Source organism: Anarrhichthys ocellatus, unplaced genomic scaffold (genome assembly GCF_004355925.1).
Source record: "Anarrhichthys ocellatus isolate YVR2014 unplaced genomic scaffold, GSC_Weel_1.0 scaffold28, whole genome shotgun sequence".
Taxonomy (NCBI): domain Eukaryota; kingdom Metazoa; phylum Chordata; class Actinopteri; order Perciformes; family Anarhichadidae; genus Anarrhichthys; species Anarrhichthys ocellatus.
In genome coordinates, this window is record NW_022280058.1 from 5094099 (window position 1) to 5118059 (window position 23961).

Genomic DNA, 23961 nt, shown 5'->3' on the forward strand with positions numbered 1-23961 from the left:
AATATTATGCTATATTATATACTATGACATCTTTATGGTACACTATACAGAGACTTTATGATTTTTTAAAGCATACTATTTTTTTTCATGAAATTCCAAAACTTACTTTTTTATGACCTACTATAATATTACTTTTTTAAGACATAATATACTATGATACTATATGACATAATTATGACTTACAATACTATGACTTCTTATGATATTGAAAAATACTATTCCATGACATTTTTGAAGGACATTCTAGTCTATAACATTTTATAGACATATTATACTATGACTTTTTTTGTCATGACAATACTATGACTTTTTAAATGATATTTTTTATGGCATACTACACTATGACTTTTTAATGTTTTTTATGACATTTAAAAATGTATACTATAGTATACTATAACTATTTAATGATGTACTATATTATGACTTCAGGATAAACCCTGCTATTAATCTTTATTTGTACAGAACATGTTTTACAAAGTTTGTATGTACATCCCAGCTAACACATGCATATGTTCATATCTTTTTTTGTCATTAAAATGCTTGAAGTTGTAGTAGTGACTTTGACAGTGTTGCAGTAACAGGATAATTCAAACAGTTCAATCGTCTTCGAGGTACTAGGGAGAGATTTTCTTACCTGAACTTTTTTCTCTATTTAGATTCTTGCAAGAGGGCATGAAAGAAACCACCAGAAAAATGAATACTGCATTTACCCTCTTCCTCTATTTTGTGTCCCTACTGTGTGCACTCTATATTCTGAAAACAACAGCTGGAGATAGTGGTGAAGGAAATTAGATAAGCAAGATGTCAAATTATTTCACATTTAGTTTGGGTCTAAATCATTTTGAACAGTCCTTGTTTTTCATAACAGACTGACTTATTTTTTGGCTCGAGTTAAAATAAAGAGGTGTTTGTATCCATGAAGAGAAAGTCGTCTGGGCAATATCTATTTCTTTGTCTTTATTTGAATAAATTACATTTACTTATCACATTTTTTCTTTACATCAAGCATACAGTCTTAAAATCCAGTGCAAGAATAAAATAAAACAAAAACAGAAAAACAAATAAAACAAAATCAATCCAAAGACAATCATGTGCAGCACAGATAATCCCTCCTTTCACATTGCTTTTGGATAATATATTGTGTATATACATCTATACTGTATGTGTATACTCTTGTCACAGTTACAAAAATAAGATACGTTACTGTGGATGCGCGATTATACACATAAGGTGAAAACAAAAACACAGAAAAGCTGTACAGTCCTCATTGAGGGCAAAGATACACACAATTGTTAAAAAAAAGTGAGAAAAGAGAAAAAGAAGGAACTGTTTCGCTTTTAAAAAATAAAGTCGTGACCTTTAAACTGTATCGTTATTCTTCGTCAGCCAACAAGTATACTGTCCATTAAAGTTGTGCTTCCCCAACACTTAATATGGGTATCAGTCGATATTGCATCATTTATTGTAATTCTACATAATATAATGAATTCATCCTTTGATTAAAGAGACATCCATGTTTATTTTAATGTGGATCACTGTCAGAGACAGTATATCTTAAACACCTCAGCATCAGAGGTCCTCTGCAACCCCCGTCCCTGTGCATAACATGTACTGTATGCAAACCCAAACCCCTCCCCCAACACAACATTACTACAATATGGGTGAAAAATTAACTGCTGCACAGAATATTCTGCAGTAGGGTTAATACTTTATCGACATCACAGAGAATAAAACCCCAGGGATAAAATGCACTGTAATAACTAAGTCTGGTTTGACTTCTAAATTATCAGTACATAAATTAAACATTAAATCCCACACAATACTGCATACAACCATATAGCTGGTGGGAGATAATTAAACAATGTATATAATCTTGCATTTTTTCTGAGGACTTAAATGACATGAAAAGGGTAAACCAGCAGCTTTTAGTCTATATTATGTTGGAAAAAAGGTTTTTTTTTAATGTAAGTTGCATCATTCCAATGAATAAAACATCTCCACCAAGACGAAAATAATTCTCATTCCATTCAGCCATTTGTGCACTCCTGGCTATGTTTAGTTTCACCTTAATCAATAGCTTATAGACAGCTAAATTACAGAATACTAATCGGACTAGTAGGGATGCAGCAATAAAAGCAAAACCTCCGGCTGCAGAAGAAACAGTTGCCCCAATGAGCAGTTAAGTCCTACAAGTTATTATATCACAATACATCAACCATTTTTCACACAAGCTGCTGATAAAATACACGTTGGAGGATTCAAACTTATGCACCATAGTTTTCTTACATCACTTCAAACTGTTTAAACTGCACAACTTGTTTTTGCAAATCATGTCATCACTCCACTAATCACTGGCTCGGATAGGTAATGTCACATACTTAAGAATACAGATTCCCCCGTCCTGATTAAAATACCAAAGAACTACAGATTGCAAAGTTTCGTCCTGTTGCTTCGAACAGATTCACTGACACCGTGCTGTCTGAAAATGTTGAAGCTAAAATTGGAGTTGACTCTGGTTATTGCCAGTAACTTTGGTATGTAAATCACATATAACCAATCACGTGCACATCTTGATATGTATTAAAATAAAAGTTGGATGAGTAATCTTGGTTGTTAGTTATCAACTAGATGAAACTAGTCTACAAGTTTTGTTAAAACTATGAATAGTCAAAAAGGTGAGGATATCCTTTGGACAGATTGTGGACGCCGATAGACGACAACCATTGAAACTAGAGGAATATTCAAACAAAACTAAATCAGCTCAACATGTTTTTTTTATTAGATAAAACGTTAAACATTTGAAACCATGCTTGACCTAGAGTCTTCTAACAAACATGAAGCACGTGGACCAATTTTTTTTTCCTAGTATGTGAGAGAAAAGTTTCTATCTACTGTAGAGGTTTCCACAAAGTACAGTGAATGAGAGAAAAGCGTGATTTTGCAAAGCTGCTCTGATAAACTCACAAAATTATGACGGACTGACAGCCAACTCAAACCAAGACAGAAGCCGGGACTGTAATGGATAAAATGACTATGGAAGCCTGAATGTACCTCCTGGGATAAGGGGGAAGCAACGACATACACGCAGATTTTTCCTCATTTAAAGTTTTTACGCTCAATTGGTGCATACTTGCTTTAATTCGTCATCAATCTTCATTTGTTATTGTGTTGTTGCTGTTTTGACTCCTTTAAAGGGGAGTACTGGTGGTTGGTAGGAATGTTAAGGAAAAGGTTACTGGGAATACTGGGGTGGGGTGGGTGGGGGGGGGGGCTCTGTTTAGTCACCTTCGCAGACTCAGGTGGTAGTGGTGACGTCCTAGTGGGGCAGCGGCACCAGGATATCCACATAGTTGATGGGGAAGAAGCCAGAGTTGCCGTGCAGCATCCCCTCATACCAGTTGTCGTCGATCTTATTGGTCAGGGTGATGATATCGCCTTCCTTGAAGCCTAGCTCACCTTCATTCTCTGGGTCAAAATCGTACAGTGCACGACAGCAGGGCTGGTCCAAGGGGGCTGGAGAACAGAGTTTTGGAGATAAGAGAAGAGAAACAGAGATGGATCTGAGACTAGAGGTAAAAGATAAGATGCTGCAGATAGATTAGAGACATAATGATTGCTTGTGAAAGGCTCACCTGGAGACCTGGCTGAAAGAGGGAAAGAGAAGAGGAAGATGCAGAGCAGACAAAGCAAAAGAGAGAAAGACACAAAACGTGACCGTCAGTTACCAGAAAATAATAATGAGTCATGCCATGGTTAGAGGAACTGTTATACATTTAAGATTTATGCTTATCCTCTTTCTCGCTTGTAGGTAGACAGGAAGATTGATACAATTATCATATCTGTCTGTTAAGGCTACAGCCAGCAAGCTACCTTAGCTTAGCATAAAGACTGGAAACAGGAGAAAACATGTGGCATACACTGTGTCAGAGACGCAGTGAGGCGGCTCTGTGTGCTGCTTTTTAACAGAGGTCGGGAGGTTAATTAACCAGACGTACATCTGCCAAACCAACCAGTTAGTCTTCATACTTCAAGTTTTCCTTCTTTTAAAAAACAAAAATGATGACTCATTGTTGCCCCTTGTGGCCACTTAGCTGCGTTTCTCACCAACTATCACGCAGCAAACTGCAGATGAGACAGCCACCAACAGGGCTAGGGGAAACAGCTAGCCTGGCTCTGTCCAACTGTAAGAAAGCCCGTCTATACCAGCTTCTCTAAAGCTCACTAAATACACATTATATCTTGTTTGTTTCATTTAACCAAATTGTAAAAAGAACAATTTGCCATTCTAGGGGGAATCTTTCTTTAGCGCTGGCGCTTCTTTGCTCCTGGTCAAAAACTAGCGCAGCACATAACCTCCCATAAAACTAATTAATTTGTGAGCTGCAGGTGCTTTGGACCCTTGGATGGAGCCAGCACTAGCTGTCTCCCCCTGTTTTCAGTCTTTACGCTAAGCTAACTGGCTGCAGCTTCATATGTAGTGTCCAAACATAAGAGTTGTAAATAAGTAAATAATTAAATAAGCGAGTAAATAAGCTGGTAAATGAATTTCAATAATGCTAAACAGTTCCTTTAACAATAAAAGAAAGATGGAAAAAATAGGGACAAAAGAGAAACGAGGGGTTATACAATACAGAAACAGCACTGCAGACGAGCTGCACTGCGAACATAAATACACAGTCAATAAAGAAGGGCAAAAATAAGAGTGATAGTGAGATTTTGCATCTCCTCCCAAGTCACCCTTGCTCACCTGGAGATCTTGCTGCAAAGGGAAAACGAGAAAACATAAGTGAACAAAGAGCAGAAGTGTTTACTTGCATTTGTCTAGATGGGTAAATGATGAATTGATGGGTATATGCAGCAGGCGGAGGAATGAAAAGGTCAATAAACAAAACAAGAAGAAACACAAGTTGGAGAATGAATTGAAAAAGAGGCTGACAGACAAAGAAACAGGAGGATAACACTGATCAGAAGATTGACAAGAGAACAAAACAGAAACAGCAAATGCTCGTCCGCTGCTAAGCTGTTCGTTGTTACTGTAGGTCGGTCATTCTTCGAGCAGTGAGCGGACAGCACTTGTTTTTCTGTTGTTGATTTGTATTATTTGACTGCAACAATTTTCTTATGACAAAGAAACAAAATGAGAGATGGACAAAAAGTGACAAAGTGATGGAAGAGATATTGTTGTATCTCCCCGGGGATTCACTTTTGTCTCACCTGGAGACCTTGCTGCAAAGAGGGAAGAGGAAACAACACCAGGGGGAGGCGGGGAAGGGAAGCAGTAGAAGTAGTTTTGAGGTTTTCATTTTGTGTAAATGAAGGATGATGTCGACGAAATAAATTGGTGAGAATACAGACAGAGAAACGTAGTGATAGATAAGTTTGACCTGGCTCACCTGGAGACCGGGCCCCTGGAAGAATAAACAAAAATCATAAAGGGGACAGAGAAGAGCGCATAGTTGTATTGATTAGTTCTGGTTTGAGGGATATTTTGTTCAGTAAACACAATAATGGAAACGTTGAGAACTGAAAGAGCCGGGAAAAAGAAAGCAATTAGCAAACACCGTAAATTCTCAAATATCTGCCTTTTCACTTAAATAATGAAAGCACTGCTTTTATTTTAACAATATAATTCTGTAAAAAACTAACTATGTATCTCTTCTGCTATTCAGAAGCACATCTGGATTTGTCTTCTTTAATGTGGAACTAATGTCTATCATGTATGAAAATGATGTGTTGTCATATATTTATGCGTTTGTCTCATACGCATTACATTTGTTATTGTGCACAAATATAAAAAAAAAAAATAGATCTCAATGAGACTGTTTAAATAAAAGATAAACGATATTTTTTATCATATTTTAAAAAATATATATTTTGTCGTATTGATTTGTTATCATCTCCACCTGGCGTAAGCAATCTACTGCATTTGTTTTCTCACCAGCATCAGTTGGGGCTTTTATTTGAGAATTCATAGTGCAAATCAAAAACAAAGAAAGGGTTGTTAAAGGAAATAAGATCATAAATGAATAGAAACAAGCCCAGAAACCTTCCTTTACAGGAAAATACATCAACAAATGTTGTTGTTCTTACTTCACATCAGTTTAAACAGAAACTCACGAGATTTGCCAGTGAGGTACATTTACGTGTTTACATGTTTACGTGAGGTGTATTTACAGTTCCAGGACTAGTTTCTGGGCATGTTTCTGAGCAATGAGCAAATGTACTCTGGGTCTCACCTGGAGAGCGGGCACTGTGGATGCCTCCATTGTGGTTCTCACTGATGGAGAAGTCCAGAGACGTACGCGGTTTAGGAGTGAACTCTTTCCTCGGTTTGACAGTAGTGTCCCTTATCCTGCAACAAAACAGAATCCCCCAGTGAACAAATAATGGAGATTAAAATAAACACAGTGTACAGTATTTCTGAGGAAATGCTGCAATGGAAAACTCTACATGTTATTGTTAGTACATCCATAATGTACGGTAAAATAAAAAATAAAAAAACCCTGTGAAACAGGCATTATGCGTACTGACCGTTCGTCGATCTTACTGGAGAGCTGTGTGAGGATCTCAGCAGCGCGACTGTGGTACTCCACCTGAGCATGTACCAGTGCAGCGAGCTGGCTCACCTGTTCAATCTGTTAAAGAAGTCTCCTGTTACTCATTGACACGATGACTGCTGGTACACTTCACCCATTATTAAGATTGTTACTGAGACCCTGGACTCAAGTTCCCTCAAACTCAGGTACTAAAAAGTAATAAACAGTGTGCTCTTTGGGGATTTACAGGATGACTGGTAGGACTGTTGAAAGCACACACAGGATTGAGATCACAGTTCATTTTTAACCTTGGAAACAGCAGTTGGACAAAACATTCCAACTGGACAAACGTCGTGTGCTAAGGTAGGTTGTGTGATTTGATAGAAAGCTCCAGAGCAGCTATAAAATGACCTCGTGGTAAGACGGCTCAACTAATATTCCTGATGGTTTTACAACTGTATTCATTTTTTTATGGCCACTTGGGGTCCAAAAACAAAATGTCAGTTTATAAATATTATTATGACATCATGATGCCACATCCAGTAGACACAGAATCCTAAGCATTCACTGGAGTCACGTTTCAGTCCACCTGGTGAATAGAAGACTGACATTTAGTCCACTTTCTGCTCCGTTTTTCTTTTGATAAAATAATTACATGTAATAGGTTACATGTAATCATTTGATCAATTGTTTGTCTAGAAAACAAGAATAAGGTGATGACCCCCCGTGATTAACATGGTTTGCGGAGGACAAATGGAATAAGTAGAGGTAGTGGCCATAGCGACAGTAGAAATTGTAAGTCAGAATAGTAAATTAAATGTGTTGACAGACTCAACAAAACACCAAAAACAAACCAGAAAAAGCCAGCTGTGTCCACGTTGAATGCAAATTATGCAATTAATGAAGGGACAAGTGATGCAAATAATCCTTACATCACTCTCCAACAGGTTGAACATGCTCAGCTCGGCAATCTCCTTGGAGTCATCAAATTTCTCGAGTGCCTGTTTCAGCTCGTCTTCTGTCACTTTGCCCTGACGTTTCTTCTTATAATCAAAGTCCAGACGACGACCCTGCATTTTCTTCAGGTGATGCTGCAAAAGAAGACCAGAAAGTAAAGCTACATCTTTGACCAAGAAATGACTTCTAGAATACTGGTTGCATTTTTCTTTTTATGCTTGTTCATCAACGTTCCGCACTCGTACCTGAATCTCCTTGAGATCTTTTTCGTGGAGGTTCTGCATTGGATCAATAAAGTTCTGCTTGACCTCCATGTCCAGAGCGTCCTTAACCTCTCCAAGCTCACGCATGGCTTCCCCAGCATCAATCAGAGCAAGGCCTGGAAAAGTAAAGAGAAATTTAGACACTAAAACAGAAAACATGAATAGCATTACAGCTCAATGTCAGTGTAAAATATAAAAGGCTCATCTGCAGTAACATCATCTCATGAAGACAGGTATTTTTCTTTAATACCAACACTGTTTGAAAAATAGGCTCATGCATTTTTCATAACATTAGGTAAGAAAATGATTCCACTTTGTTCTTGTGAAGCATATATATATATATATATATATATAAAAAGTGTTCTTCTGTTTCTGCAAGGAGCTTTAAAATGCTGCAGCTCACCAAAGTTAGACTCCTCTCCGAGCTCCCTGCCAAACCTCTGCATGGACTCTCCCAGGATGGCCTCGGTCTGCGTGTAGCCCGGTCCCTTCTCCTGTCCCCGCATACGTGACATGGAGTTCATCATGCTCATCTTGGCTCTGGTGGCTGGGATGGCAAAGCACGAATGAAAACAAGCACCACTGGGCCAAAAGTTAGGCCATGTTTTAAAACAATGCCTGATGTGCCAGATTTTAAAAAAATGATTCATTGTAATTTGTTGTTTACAGATGACGTAGAGTTTTTTTTCATTCATTCTAAACAGATTCCACAGTAACTGGATGGGCTGCTGAAGTAGAGTATGATAAAATATTCAGTTGCTCTACTTGGAGACATTCAAAGGTTTAAAAGGCCAATGAGCATCCATAACACACTGGTCTGGATTTCAGTCATCACATGCAAAAACGATGATGCAAAACTAGTCCAGCTGTCCAATATCTAGTGTGATGTGATCACATCACGTGATCGATCAATCAATTACACCTGCTGAGCTGAATCAGGCAGGTCCTGAAACATTTCCTCTGACGTTAGCAGAGGCGCTCTTTAACCCATGTGGGGAAACCCCGTCACTAGTGCGAGATAAACATCACGTCAACATAAATATTAGAGACAAGAATTATATCCCAGAAAAAATACTAAACTCTTTACAATAACGTACTTAAAAGAAAATATTCACACAGTGGTTGTATTGGTGGAATGTGGCATTTATTATTGCATTGTTGATCATATATACAGTGTGTATGTATAGGTGTAACATATATATGTGACTATGTATATATAATGTGTGGGGGTGCATAAATACTACATAGTATATTTTTGAAAATATTTTTCTTCAAATATTTTAATATTGGATCCTGGGAGTAAACAATACGTCACATTATCATCTTGCACAGCTGGTGTACAGTATGTCACCTGGGTTTGGCTGCAGATACTCCGTAGTCTTGGTCATGATGTCCAGCACTGCCCGAGCAGTGGTGTCCATCTTCTGTAAACCACAACGTGAAACAACAAGTAGAGGGAGACAGAAATAACCGTTATGAAAAGATGTGGATAGAAACAAAAATATGTAATGACTGAAAGATTGTGGGAGAGGATGAGATGAATACAACAGTGATAGAATAATTGATGCATTGCTTTGTTCTGCAGTGTGGTGAGAGAGACACGTGCAGAGCTGAGAGCTGGCCATGATGTTCTTCTCCCGACAGCTCTGCCTCTCTTTCTGCAGTACACTGGAACTACTAACACATTAACACACATGATGGCATGTAATTACACACATGCACTATCATCATGTGCTGATAAGCACCGACATGTAGATGCATGTATTTATTATTGCTCACATAATGAAAAGAGTCTATAAATTCTGGAGTAAATACTGTTCATACTAAATACTGGCCATGTTGTGAGTCAAGAATCAATCAAACGGCAGTGATATTGTTTTGATTGTTGTAGGAGGGATTTCTGGAGAAAATAAATGATTTAAATGACAAAACTCGCCATAATAATAATTCCAGAGGATTCATTTCAATACAAACACTGGTGCGACACCTTTCTGCTATATATTTTCTCACCAAAGAGTTGGTAATTGTTAACCATGTTTAGCACATAACTAGTGTTTCTGGTGACTCTCCATTAAAACCCAGAGTCACACAATGTTACATTTTAAGAAATGTTTCCCAGTTTAGATCTGAAACTAACAGGAGAAATATTTCTGTTATTTCTGATGATCTAATAACGTGACAGCAGTTTTCCAACAGCACAGTACATATGGTTATAGTGATATATCTAAGACACAAGTCTGTTGAAATCCCCAAAACATTTTAATACGCTTCTGGTAAACTAATAATAAGCTAAAGCACTGATTTTTTATCAAGGTGACAATTGAAATAGTTAAGACTCGCCTTTTCCATTTCAGTGAAGTCGTCATCGAGCTTCGTTCCTTCTGCACCTCCAACTTTCTCACTCACTTTCTGCAAAACAAACAAAACAAAAACAGGTTTAAAGCTTTTGTCAGCTAAATAAAAAAATCACGGTGCATTGGTTGGAAATGTGAAAATATGAAATGCTGCAAATTCCAGAAAGGTCAGTCCACTTCTACAATATGCTCAATACTGAGGTCAAGCTCATAATTGAAATAACACAAAATAAAGACCTCTGCAAAAACATATTGGTGATCGGTCGAGAAAGCATCTTCAAAAGTACTACAAGCATTGCACATGGATACTTTGCACAGAAAAAAATTAAGAAAATGGTACTGAAATGGTACAGTTTATATTATAAACTGCAGCCTGGCTCACAGGTCTATCAGGGACTAGTCAGATGCTTATCTGCAGTAAATTACATGTTATGTGATTGGATTTCTGCAACATCAGGGTCACAACGTCTCTATTGAGATAATGCCAGATATCAGCTTGACCTTGTGCCTCACATAACAGAAAACCCATTTCATTAATGACCACCTCCCACTGCAGCAACACCGGTGCTCATGGATAACAATGTCAGGAGTTAGTAACTGATCTTCCCATCAGTGTTAATGATCTTAAACGGATTAGAATGGTATTAATGTGTTATAAACGGCTGTCGTGTGTCTGCAGAACTGACAAAAAACTCCCACAGCTTTAGTTGCTGACTCTTTTACTGCTGCAGACAGTTGCAGCAGCAGAGAGGAAGATATAACTTATGGGCAGCAACAAGTTAAGCGCATTGGCCCTTATAGCTTCAGACATGACACAGATCCATGTGCACAGACATAAACACAGAAATGACTCCTTCGGGCTCCTGTCCCCTCCCTCATAATATTTCCAGCTCTGCGACCATCCAGCTCCAGTCTGTGATGTAACCAGATGGCTTGAGGGAGTAGCAATCTGACACAACGAGGCCACACAAGGCCCTCAGAGGATGGACTGAGGGAGGTGAAAAGAAGAACGCGTGACTAAAGGAACCATGAAAGCTAAGGTCAGTGGATGAAGTCTTTCCTCGAGTATAGGCCTGAAAAAAAAAAATCACACAATACATTTACTTATTAAGGAAATCTTAAGTAAAGAGGCGAGGAATTGTGTACTACCTTGTCATTTGCATGTGCCAAGTTATTTCCACATATATATATATTAAATATTATCATTATTATCATATATTTTGTTCTTTTGAGCATCAAATCACAAAGCTCGTCCAATCACGTTTCTATCACCTCGGAAATATTGCAAAAATAACTTTTAGAGATGCAGGAACTATTGTTTTTGCTTTTATCTCCTTGTGCCTTCATTATTGCATGAGCCGCTCCTCTTGTCTTCATCAAAAACACTTTGAAATGACTACAGATTGTACAGAGCTCAGCTGCTAGTCTTTTAATAAGAACCAATACGAGCACATCCCGTCTGTTTCAGCCTCTTTACATTGGCTCTTTAAGATTGATTAAGATCTTAGTGATTACCTTTAAGGCTCTTCATGACCTAGCTCCAGGCTATATTTTAGACTTCTTAATCCCTTATGAACCTTTGCATAGTATGAGATCCACAGGCTGAGTCTTATGTCTCTTCCATAGTCCCATTTTCCATAGTTTTTCTCTCTGTGAAGCACTTTGTTTTGATAAGCTCTTGGAGTGAATTATCTCCTCATTTCAAACAATTCAAGGATCCTGAAATAGGGAAGTAGCTGCAATTAAGCAAGTAAAATGTGTAAAACACAAGAGGGGTGATCTGTGACAGAGAGCAGGGAGGGAGGGTGGTTATAAGAGTCAAGCATGTGACAGCACTTGATGTAGCGCAAGACTTTCTGAGGATTGCTGCTCTATGAGTCATCCTAGCAAAAGTATCCTCTGATCCCACTTGCGAAACAGCTCAATATTCTGACAGCAATGCAAAACACACACGCACACACACACAGTATGAGTCTAACAGCGAGCCGCATTTCCTGTCATTAGCTTCACCTACACATCACTACAATGTCTTCAAATCCTCCTTGAGCTGGTTGCCATAGAGACAGGTACCTGCCCCGTGCCTGACTTATCGGATACAGCGTGTACTGTGCGTCTCAGCATTGGTGACTCCCTGTTATTTCTCTCACTGTTTGTACTCTATTCTCTCTGTCAGACCTGACGATCAGAGACAAAATAGGGAAACTGCAGCCGTTAAAGATGGAGGTGCACATGTCGAAAATATGGCTGTAAAATAGCAACGTGTAGTGTAAATGTCTGACATGGTCCATGTTTATGTGTGCGCTTGTGAGCCGTAGCTCTGCCACCAAAAGCGATGTATGTAGGGACACTTCTGGTGTTCAACCAAGCCGTCTAATCACATACTGTACTGTTCTACATTACACCTGGGATACAATGTGACTGGAGTTGGAGTACACTTCTACCTGGTTTCAGACGATATATGTGACGTGGATGTACAACAAAAGATTGGCCTCCTTTTAGATAGAAACGGGTATTTATTTTAAAAAACTGAGGCACATATGCTTTATACCTCACACACCTCACACACCACACACACCACACACACCACACACACACACACACACACACCTCACACTTTAATGAATCATCTGAGCTGAGATACATGTGTCGACAAAGAGAAGGATACCATCAAAAGGAGGATTTTTTGGGAAGCTCTAATCTTTATTTTCCATGATACGTAGCAGTGAGTCACGGCTATGCCTAATGACACAGTCACCATTTGGTGCTGGTGGTGGATATTACCAAATACTCCGTCTGTACAGACAGAAGTAGTCTAATATTCTGACCCAGGATGATGATTTATATTTCACGCCAGGTTGAACAGCTTCAAGATGAGTTTTATCACAAAACGATTGTAAACATTTGAGTAGGTTTACTTAGTTTTCTGTCCATAAGCTTACATTTATCAATTCTTTTTTTGCTTTAACTGGAAAGATAAGGTACTCAGCAAATCAGAAGCCTGCATACTGTAGTATGTACATTAGGTCTATTACTGACAATCATTATGTTGTCAATTAATCAGTTTATTTTTTGCAGTTAATTGAGGAATCCATTGGTCTATGAAATATTAAAATTGTAAAAAAAAAACACTCTTGATCAGATTAATAACAAATAAATGCAACAAATTGATGACCCGTCAATCAGCTTATAAACTAATTGAATAATTACATCAACTATCGTACAAATTATGAAACACTATACCTCTATTTCATACTACAGTTTTTCCTCTTCAACAGCTTGTTTGAGCATGGGAACACTTACATTCATCAGAAAGTGCAGGTATTATGTAATAAGCAAGTAAGTGGTAGGTGGAAGAGCACCAGTAGAACATCTGAGGATCAATACTGATGAATAAACAGTATGAGTGAAGCAGAAAGACCCACCTCTATGCAAAGCTCTAAATTCAGCTGCACTTAATTTTTGTGTATGAGTCGGTGTGTCCCCCACATCTAAGATTTATTTGGCTCAGAGAGAGAGAGAGAGTCGAGTGTTTCAGAGTCAGAGGAAGTCAGTTATTTCGTAAGCAAAATGGATGAAAAACAAGTTAGTCAAGCGGTGCCTGTAGGGACATGCATGTAGCTTGGCAGGGGAAGAGCAACTGAATGAATGAAAATGAGCTGTTGGTGGCTGTTTGGAGTAAATGGAACAGCCCTGCTGCCCATGGCTGTTGTCAACGCATGTTCAACCCCCAGACACTTGCAAAGTGGAGAGCAAAGACGGAACCAGTATTCTGCTTTCATGGCTGCAAGCTGAGGAGACAGCATTTTAATACAGAGATGGGGAATGCATGGCAGGACGAACATGCACACACTCAGAGGCACTAAAGGACTATATAGCATGTCACAGGCAATAACCACGGGACTAAGGATTGATCCTTTACTCGCAGTGAGTTCCTACACACTAGATAAATGTAAACCAAGCCACTAATCTCGCCTAATGCCCAAGAAACCAGCAATCTAATTCCTCCCGGGGAAGCAGCACCATGACACAACTGATCTGTTTTTGTCCCTATTTTCTGTCCCTCATTCCACGAGCAACCTCATCCTTTCTCCACCCGTCACTCTCTCTTAGCCCGCCCACTCCGCTTTCTCCCTGCAGGGGGAAGGACACAACAACGTGAACTGCGCAGCAGTGTGAAGTGAACCTTAGAGAGAAGAGTAAAATGCGCAGTTGGCTGCTGGGAAATAACAGCAGCGGCACAGGTGATACGTAACCGGGGACGTCACAGGCTGCTACATCATATGCAAAGCACTCGTAGTAGTAAAGGATGTCATGCACGGTGCCGATAGATGCGAGTAAATGCACATGCAGCTGATTTGTGATGCTTCCAGACAAAGAGGCAATGCAGGGTTAAGGTTTCACTGCAGGACGAGGGCTGTGCTATTCCAAATACGTTGCAGCAATTGTATTCCAACATGATTTAATTCAAAGACCCCGTAGACATATTTTAAGACGGATAAAATATTCTCTGCTTTGATCAATAATTTGTGCCCAAAATATCTATATTTCTTTTCACAAAAAGGTATAAATACCTTGATAAAAACTCTTCTTCCTCACAGAAAATTCCAGAATATATGAACATATATTCTTCAACAATATTGTTCATTTCAAAGTTTAAAATGTTCGACACAAGATGTCTCCTACTTCACTGAAGAGTCCATTCTCATTGTATGTGCACTGGAGGTTTTAAGTTTTAATATCACACTTATGTAAGATGCCAATTAAATTGCCACTCACTATCATACAAAATTCGCCCACATGTTAAACTCAGATTTAAAGTGAGTAGAAGAAACTTTCCTCCCTCAGCAAATGAGTGTAAAATCTTCTAGTGTCAAACTATCCACATCATTCTGCACCATGAAGATCAGCGACAGTAAGCTAAACACATGTTTGACTGGAGGGGAACTTCAACACTAATGTGAAGGAAGCCAAAGGGACATGAACAAAGTCCTCACTGGTTCAAAAATATATATACACCATTTATATACAGCACACCGGTAGATCAATTTCAAATTGAATCAAATATTATCATAAACATTTGGGGGAGTAGGTGTCTCCAGGACAACATTTTGCCATGATGACACACAAAGATTCTCACAAGATGAAAAACAAAACCAGTGTTGCTTTCGCGACCGGTGAGAACAGCTGAATGCAGCACGTATGTGGAGAAGAAAATAGCACAGAGATTTGGCCAGAGGCTGCTGGGCATCCTCCCCTGGCTGTTTGTCGCAAAATCTCTTGCATCATCACCCGGGTCAGACAGCAGAGTGTCCTGACATGCTCTCACAGTGGATCTTTAAAAGGTATGTCAGCATTCAGAGGCTGAGGTGACAAAACAAGGTGAGAGGAAACCAGCTTGATGTAACAGGTCAACTTCAAGTGCATTTACTGCTGAGAGAGATTCTCTACTCTCAACCCCAAAAACTCAAAAAAAAAAGTCAAGATCTACATCAAATTCCTCAACTAACAGGACAAGTTGTCGTAAAAAAAACGTTACGGTTTTAAACAATACTTCAACATTTGGAGAAACACACTTATTCACTTTCTTGACGAGAGCTAGATGAGAGGATAGAACTCTAGAGTGGTATTAAATCTTCTCATAACTCGCGGCAAGAAAGCGAAAAAATGTATTTCCCAAAATCTTCCTTAAAAGGAGAAACTGTTCTTTTGTCTTGCACCAAACGTTTAGGGTTTCAGCCAACACTGATAATCAATCATTCTGTCCCCAAAATAACAAACCATTACCAGTTACCGAATCCCTGTGTTATATGAAACCAGCAGGCCAACAGTGTTTCTTTTCCATAAAGCGAACTGCTCACACAGATTAATTGAAACACAACAGGAGAGTTTAAACACAGTGTAAACACCCTGAGCTAATGCTATTAAAGTGGCTGAGGAGGAAACCGACCAGAGACTGTGACACCTAAAGCGTCTGCTGTTGTTCTTAAACAGAAGTCCAGGATTAGATTACGCGTCTCACTGCCGAACACAGTGTGATCAATACAATCATATCTATACACACACACAAGCCTGAGGTTATGATGTTGGCTTATTTGTTCTTGTGTGTCTTCATCTGTTTTGAGTTTTTTTTTTTATAATGTTACATAAATTTGATTTTACAAACAATTGTGGATTAGTGGATCCATCTTTACAAAAGAAGGGATCTAAGGGGAGCACGCTCTTCAATTGAAAGTTTTATATTTTTTGCCATTTTAATCCATTACTTCTTAACTCTAAAAAGCCTGTTTGTGTGCTCTCTCTCTCTCTCTCTCTCTCTCTCTCTCTCTCTCTCTCTCTCTCCATGACAAATATGCAATTGCTGTGTTTTGGGGGAAAAAAAACAACACTAAAATAATTTCTGTGTCTCCATTAATAAAAGTACCATCAAGCTCTATGTTGGTAGAAAAAATTTATAATTGTAATTACTGGAAAAGCCAAGGACTTTGAAAAGATGTGGGGTTCATTAAAGGACTCCTTAATCCTTCCTTAATCCTGTAAAGTACAAAGCATCGACTTCAGTAATGTATGAACAAACTGTGCATCTTTGGATGTATTCCCTCCTTGTTTCCTTAACATTGTGTTGCCTTTTCTTTTTAAATGTATTTTATCTTTACCTTATTAAGAGTAAAATACTGTACGATACTGTACGTCAAAACAGGATGAAAACTAGACTGACTGCCTCCTACGGTACGTCTCTGCCAACCAGTGAAGTTGCAGTTTACATCCATGTCAGTCCAGACACGTATAATACATGTAGTGAAGACTTTGAAGGAATACACCTGCTTTGAAGGAAGGTGGCATCAATAATTGGAGGTCAGCAGTCTCAAAAAGCTATAGGGGGTCAGGTTGGAATAGGACAATGTGGAGGCAGTGGTGGAGAGGACGACGAGCGACGAAATCAAAGCCGCTATAACCCTTCTCACCCTCTCTACACGAGCTGCGGCAGATTGGCAGCTTGCTACAGAGAGAGGGATGAAGGACAAGATCAAAGCCTGGGAGATGTTTCTCATCCGAGTCGAGGGTCTAAGGATAGAGGATGTCAACGACCAGAAAAGTGTTCTTACATAACATTATGATGTTCCTGAGGTTTGAGTGTTTTTTCAATAATGTCTTTACTGCTGTGCACCTAAAACACAACAGCCTTGTGCTAGCCTTTATTTTTAGCATTCACAACTGTACTGTTAGCATTAGCATCAGTCACATGGAGCCCAATGTGAGGCGCACATGGAGTGTGCTGCTGCTGCTGCTGCTGCTGCTGCTGCTGCTGCTGCTCTCCTCCCCCTCTGCCTCCCACGCTTCATCCTCCCTCCTCTCCTGCTCGCTAGTCTAATCCCAGGCCAGGCGCACGGAGGCTGTTGCTTTAAATAAACCCAGGGTGGAAGAGGGAGATTAAAAATGACAAGAGTGATTAGTGAGGCTATTAGAAGGACAGCCTCTGCTGCTGGACAATAACGGGAGGATGTGACTCTTCCTGACAGCATTTAAACCCCCTCTTTCTCCACCTACATGCTTTTACTCCTGTGAAAGTCCTACTTCTCACCTTCAAACTCTCTATTTTGGGTCAGTTGGGATTAGAACAATGAACTGCCAAATCTTGAAAAGTCAAAAACCATTGCGTACAAAAGCCCAGAAGATCTTTGTCCTGTCTCCTTTTTTTCAGATTGCATGTCTTGTTTTTCCTCCCTTCGTTCCACACTCTCTTTTCGTCTATTCCCACCTCCAAACACCCTCAAGGCCTCGCTGTTCTCATTGTCATGCAACACTGCACGAAGTATATTCACTGCTGGGCTGTGACTCGACAGTATGAATCTACACTGCCACCGTTAAACCTACACATACTATAGCACCAGAGGGACCAAACTGTGGATGGATATTCATACTTGATTTAGAAGAAACCTAATAATTGTACCTACTGTCCTGAGAATAGACCTGTGCTCTCGTGGAATCAAGGAAAATCCATTTGCTATTCTTAAAGCCAATGTGGTGGTGGCTGGTTCCTGCACACACTTACAGCTGTTATCCCACAGAGCATCAAGGCCTGGGGCGGCATTAGAGGGGACAAAATCCAACGCTCCGCCTGGTTGTAATGTCATACAAAACAACAGAGGAACAAGCGGTGACAGTTTTACTGGAAACAAAAGTGGAACTCTCAATTGGTTGCTCAGATCAGACAATTCAATACCTGCAGGACAAATGGGCATCGAGTACCAACTGACTGGACCCACACAGGACAGGGTGCCAGCGTTTCCTCTGTTCAGACTCACGCCAGCATCCATCCACTGGCTCTCCATGTTGCTTCACTGACCTCTATGCTCTCAGAGTGTGCGGCATGTGGCTATTATAATCTGATTTGTAAGTCTTTGCATGGCTCTTATGTAACAGCAGCAGGGATGAGTCTGGGGAGATGTGTGCACACTCAAATTTATCCATGAGCATTTCGGTGAACGGGGGGGAGGAAGGGGAAGGGAAACCAGCTGGCACTATGTGTGTGTGTGTTTGTGTGTGTGAGAGAGAGGAAAGCGTGCCAGAGATTGTGTGCATTGGGATATGTGATGATGGTGGTGAGACAAAGCTGGGAGGATAAATAATGACACACACGACATGAATGATGGCTGCGAAATGTCGAGTTTTTGGATCGGATTGATTGTTCAATGCATCTGAATCCATTCACTACACAGTCTCGTCAAGACAATTATTTGTTTTTAAGTTTCGTTGTTTTAGCATTTTTCCTGTTGTTTTTACAATTCATGTCAAGACAGCAAAACAGATCTGTGTATGCAGTTTCTGAAAATGAATAGGGTAACACAGGAGTGTACTATTTAATAGAACTGTAAGTAAAGAAAATAATCCTTCATCCATTGTGCTTACCTTTGCAGTTGTGCTCAAATTGCTTCTATAATAAATTGTACTTTGCTAATGCTTGGTATCTCGGTACTCTCAGTTACTCTGCCAGACCACCTACAGTTCTGCCCGGGATCCATGACAAGGTGTGAAAGACTCAATGTGTTCAACTTTCTTTTAAAACACCCACTACCTTTCTTGCTCATTTTGTTCATACTTTATCTTTTCTCTCTATAAACATTCATACTGAATAATCACAGTCTGATAATCAGACTGAATTGATTTAATTCTTTTTACGTTGACCATATGAGCCAATTTAAGAGTTTTTATTTCTGTAAATAAATTTTACCCAAAGTTGTACAGTTGTGTCAATCTTGTCCATGCTTATCAGTATACTTCATAGGTGTAGCCAGGTAGCTAACAATCCCATTCTTAATCAGGCCTTCTAAGCTCTGCTTGGTTTCTCCAACTGCATCAAACAGCCGTCAACAGGAGAGGGGGATTCAGAAGTCTGAAACCAGAATAGAACAATAAGCGCAAGACATTTAAGCAAAAAAAATAAAATAAATAATAATAATCTAGAAAGAAACAATATATCTTTTTACTGGAGACAGCCTAGAGGAGGAACAGAGTACTTGACATGTTCCGGCATCACAATGAGACCATTATAAGATAATTACTATTTGCACAAAATATCACCCATTAGCATAAACATAACAAAAAAAAAATCAATGTCTCTCAATTCCATTCATCACCAGCAGACAGAGAGAGGAGTATGACCCTGAAACAGTGATTTATAAATGATATTTTATCCTCCCCATCGAGTGACTCACCATCACTCAAACACACTCCTGGACAAACATACCGTAGAAGCACAGACGGCTACATAAACAACACTCTTCTCTCCTTCTCCGTACTCGATTGCCACTCTGCAATTTCCATTTCAAACACAAAGTGTCTCTCCCAAGAAATAATGACAGAGCTTTGAAGCCCGCAGAGGACTCGACTTTTCCCAACACTTAGCTGAAAAAGGGAAACATATCATATTCATACAGCAAGTTCATAGTAATATCATTTTAATGTTTGCCCATCGGTGTCACAAGCTAAATCTGCGTGGCTGTAATGACGGGGTTGTGTAGGATCATGAAAATGCTGAAAATGTGTATTGATGATAGTTATTAAAGCTCAGGCTGCTGCCTGCACTGTGTGTGTGTGTGTGTGTGTGTGTATCTATAATCCACAGATGCGTCATGACTACATCAATTATATTTAAGATGATGGCCTAGCCGCCTGTCGGGTTGAAGATCTGTACCGTCAGTTCATTAGCTTTTATTAGTGACCTTTTTATTGATTTTATATCAAAGTGCTCCTCATATTGTCTCGTCCATTTTGAATGATAGCCAATCTGATCAATAATATTTCTAGAGATTTCAGAGAGCAGGTGACCTATTCTACATAAAACACATTGCTCTTCATCACAAGTGACCCAGTGGGATTCAGCTCGCTCTACATAAAGGCTTTCATACACGGGGTATCCAGAAAAGAAGATACAGTATCATAGTTTTCAGTGGACACAGCAGCCATTTTATAAATCTGCTGCTTCCTCGACTTGTTGTGGGAAGTCATGGTGTTAGTTTTCTATAATTTCGGTCTCTGAGGGAACAGTGAGGGAGGTTCAGGATCGCTGCTGCCATGTGTCTCCTAGCAGGAAGCCCCTTGCTGCTTTGTCTTCCTCATGAGCCGTTCGACCTTTCACACAAAATGCTCTGTCTCTTTCACACACATACAGTCACATTGAACAGTGACAACAAGGCTCGATATGTGCCGATATTAAAAACTTAGCAAAATCCTCACCTAACACAAAAGCGTAGCTTCACTCCATCAGTCAATGTCAAAACCCATCCTCCCACAGAGCCCAGCAAAAACAAGTGAAACTCACTGAAATCCTAATCCTGTCTCCTACAAAAATTATGTCTCCATACAACTAAACTGCACTCTCAATTACGCTTTGAGGAAAACCTTTTTTCTTTGCACTGAATAGTCATTGTTTTAAACCATTTCAAACATGTGGTTAATGTACAAAACAAAACAAAACAAAGAGAAATACTTGGTTAGGTTTAGGCAGCAAAATTGCAACTTGGTTATGTTTGGGCAACAAAAGTACTTGGTTCACGCGGGACACCACCAGCAAAAGCCCAGTTTTTTTGACCCATCCACCACCCCGACTTCCTGTCGCTGACTCATCAGAAACCTATTTGTGATACGTCAAGAGCATAAGCTTTGCTCGAACTGTAATTCAAAATGCAGTTTTGTTGTATGCCAAATCATTTTTAGGAGACCAGGCAGGAGATCCACATTGAGGGATAGAATTAAAGCCCTCATTAGCTCCATTTTAATATCTAATCAAAGAGCCAACACAGCAATGAGCCATATGATAAAATAATCTTGACTAAGGGCCCACTTACTAACTTTTTCTGGAGGTTCCAACCACATCTCATTGCTTTCATTAGCATGAGATCATCCGCCCTCTGGAAACTATTTAAGTAATTTGCATACGCGTAAAAAGAGAAAAGGAAGAAAAGTTAAGTCTGTGAGACAAAGAGAAGACTGTGTGGACAGCAAAAATGTACAAAGAAAATAGAACAGTTTTTAGCTTTAATAACTGATAAATCAAAATTTTATTTGTATATTTTATAGTAGAGCTAAAACCATAATTAAATGAGTTGACCAACCAGTAAAATTGAAATATCCTTGTTGCAGCTTCATAAATGCTTTTCTTGGCCTGATATGTTTGCAAAGTTGTATTTTCTGACATTTCATAAAACAAACACTGTGTATCTGTACATTTTATATTGCATATTAGCTCAGTTTAAAGTACAAAATATAATGTAACATAATTCAAAAAATAAATACATTTTATAATTAAATGCACAAAAAAAGCAAATGTAAAAAAATGTGTTTTGTTCTTTTGTATCATTTAACTTTGTTGTATTCAAGTGCAATAAAGCAAATATTAAAGCTGGTTCATAATGTATCATGTGATATAAAAATGATAAATATAAATAACATTGGAAAAGAGAGCTGATCGGTAAGAGATATGGAGCAAGGTACAGCAACAGAACAAATAAGATGAAGAAGATAGAGTCAGGCTGTTTATTCTGTGACAACATGCCTGCAGAGAGACTGTGTTTGCACCATAAGGGGAAAACAATATTTCACCAGGAAGGTACAGATCGTTCCTGTGGTCTGTGAGAGCGCAGGAGACACCAACACTCCACTAGGCTCCCTGAACTCAACACATCGTTTCACAAGAGCTTTTCATACAACACCAGACTGGACTGGAGCAAATGCTGCCTAAGAAGATTCATTATCCTTGTTGATGAAAATAAATGTCTTTCAAAGCAGTTGTGCTTTTCCACGAAAATCAATAAAAAGGAACAAAAACAGATCAAAAAGATGTTGTGCCCTCCATACACTATCACAGACTTTCAATCATGCTGCACACAATTCCTCTCAAAATAAACATTAATATTAATACATCCAGAGGCCGGCATGACCCATTAAAAGAGAATTGAAAAGCCTCAGCAGACCAACATCCTCTATATTTGATATTGACTATCTGCTTTTCAACGGTGGCCTGATTTGATTAGATTTCTACTCCATGAAGAAGATCACATCAGGAGGGGACCAGAAATAAAATGACACCCAGAATACTGATGGTTACTGCAGAACCTTTAAATTCATACGAGAGAAAATGTTTTTCAACACAAATATGATTATAAATAATACATTATTAAGAGCTGAAACAATTACTTGACTTATTGATTTGCCTACTGCTAGAAAATTAAGTAATAACTATTGTGATTATTGCAATTTATCCAAGTAAAAAAAGACAAACATTTTCTCAAATGTGCTGATTTGAAGCTTTTGTACTTTTTTTTTTTGTCTTTCATGATAATAAATCTCATCTCTTTAGGTTTAGGATTCTTGGTCAGACAAAATAAGCAATTTAAAGATGTAATCTCATCCGCATTTTATAAACAAAAACGTTAAATGTGGAAAGAATCAGCAAGTTAATCCATAGTTAGAATTATTGTTAGTTGAACCCCAAAAAAAAGTCAGCAGCGAAAAAATAATTCAAAAATAAAGTCCAGATAATGTTTCAATAGATTATCTTTGAGGGATCGATACACGGCGTACATTGTGACCTTGTATATTACTGCCTCTACATCAGTGCATTAGCGTTGTTGGTTAGAGCATGTTGGCGAGGGGCGGTTCTTTTTTTCAGCCTACCCGCACTGGCATAAATAATAGAAACTCCTGTCAGTATAACGCAATACAATTAAACAGCACACAAATGATAGTCTCTAAATGACCACACAGTTGAATCCACACCTCCATAAAACAGTTTCAACACAAACTGAAACCTTCATGCGTGTAGGATTCATTGAAGGACTGTAACTGCATTAGTTTTAGCTATAGGTGTACTTAATAATCTGGTAGTGTAGCGGGTCAGCAGTGCTTCAGAAATAAAAAGAAGTACGTCTGTGTTTGTGCCCACGCTCAGAAAGTAGGTTGAGGATCAATAATTTATGGATTCAAGCCCAGACACGCTGCGTGTGCTTTTTTACATGCTTGTGTTTTGGGGGCTTGAATGTAATTCATGTTGAAAGCTCTGCTGTGATGAACTCTCCCCAAAACAATCAGCGGCGCCTTCCATTTTGCAAACTGGAAAAATGCAAACTCAGTAAAAAAAAAAAATGGTCGCTCTCATCTCAGTGGTGAGACACAAACTTTAATATTTTAAGGGACTATGCCAAAAAGAAGAAAGAAAAAAGGTAGAACATTTCAAGCGAACAGTATTTATTAATGCGCACTGTTTGCTGACAATCATTTGAAATACTTAACATCATTGCAACTGTGTTTTACTATTATCATTTATTATCTGTTTATACACCAAACTCCACTTAT

At 38.9% G+C, this 23961-nt stretch overlaps 1 protein-coding gene across 12 annotated transcripts in view; it reads right to left on the reverse strand.

The window, feature by feature from the left end:
• Positions 1 to 937: 937 nt before the first annotated feature.
• sh3gl2a (SH3 domain containing GRB2 like 2a, endophilin A1) overlaps positions 938 to 23961 on the reverse strand; it is a 33784-nt gene continuing 10760 nt past the window's right edge. Inside the window, exons 2-13 of one of the 12 annotated variants that reach the window (XM_031863079.1) lie at positions 10097 to 10165; positions 9108 to 9180; positions 8160 to 8303; positions 7739 to 7872; positions 7469 to 7627; positions 6532 to 6635; positions 6237 to 6352; positions 5394 to 5408; positions 5215 to 5226; positions 4748 to 4759; positions 3633 to 3644; positions 938 to 3513 (exon numbers count right to left, since the gene is read on the reverse strand). In XM_031863079.1, coding sequence (XP_031718939.1) covers positions 3317 to 3513; positions 3633 to 3644; positions 4748 to 4759; positions 5215 to 5226; positions 5394 to 5408; positions 6237 to 6352; positions 6532 to 6635; positions 7469 to 7627; positions 7739 to 7872; positions 8160 to 8303; positions 9108 to 9180; positions 10097 to 10165 — 1047 coding nt within the window. In that variant the 3' untranslated portion in view covers positions 938 to 3316. Of the gene's footprint in view, positions 3521 to 3632; positions 3645 to 4166; positions 4172 to 4747; positions 4760 to 5214; positions 5227 to 5383; positions 5409 to 6236; positions 6353 to 6531; positions 6636 to 7468; positions 7628 to 7738; positions 7873 to 8159; positions 8304 to 9107; positions 9181 to 10096; positions 10166 to 23961 lie in introns of all 12 variants that reach the window. The other 11 variants (XM_031863080.1, XM_031863082.1, XM_031863084.1 and 8 more) reach the window with 11 other exon arrangements.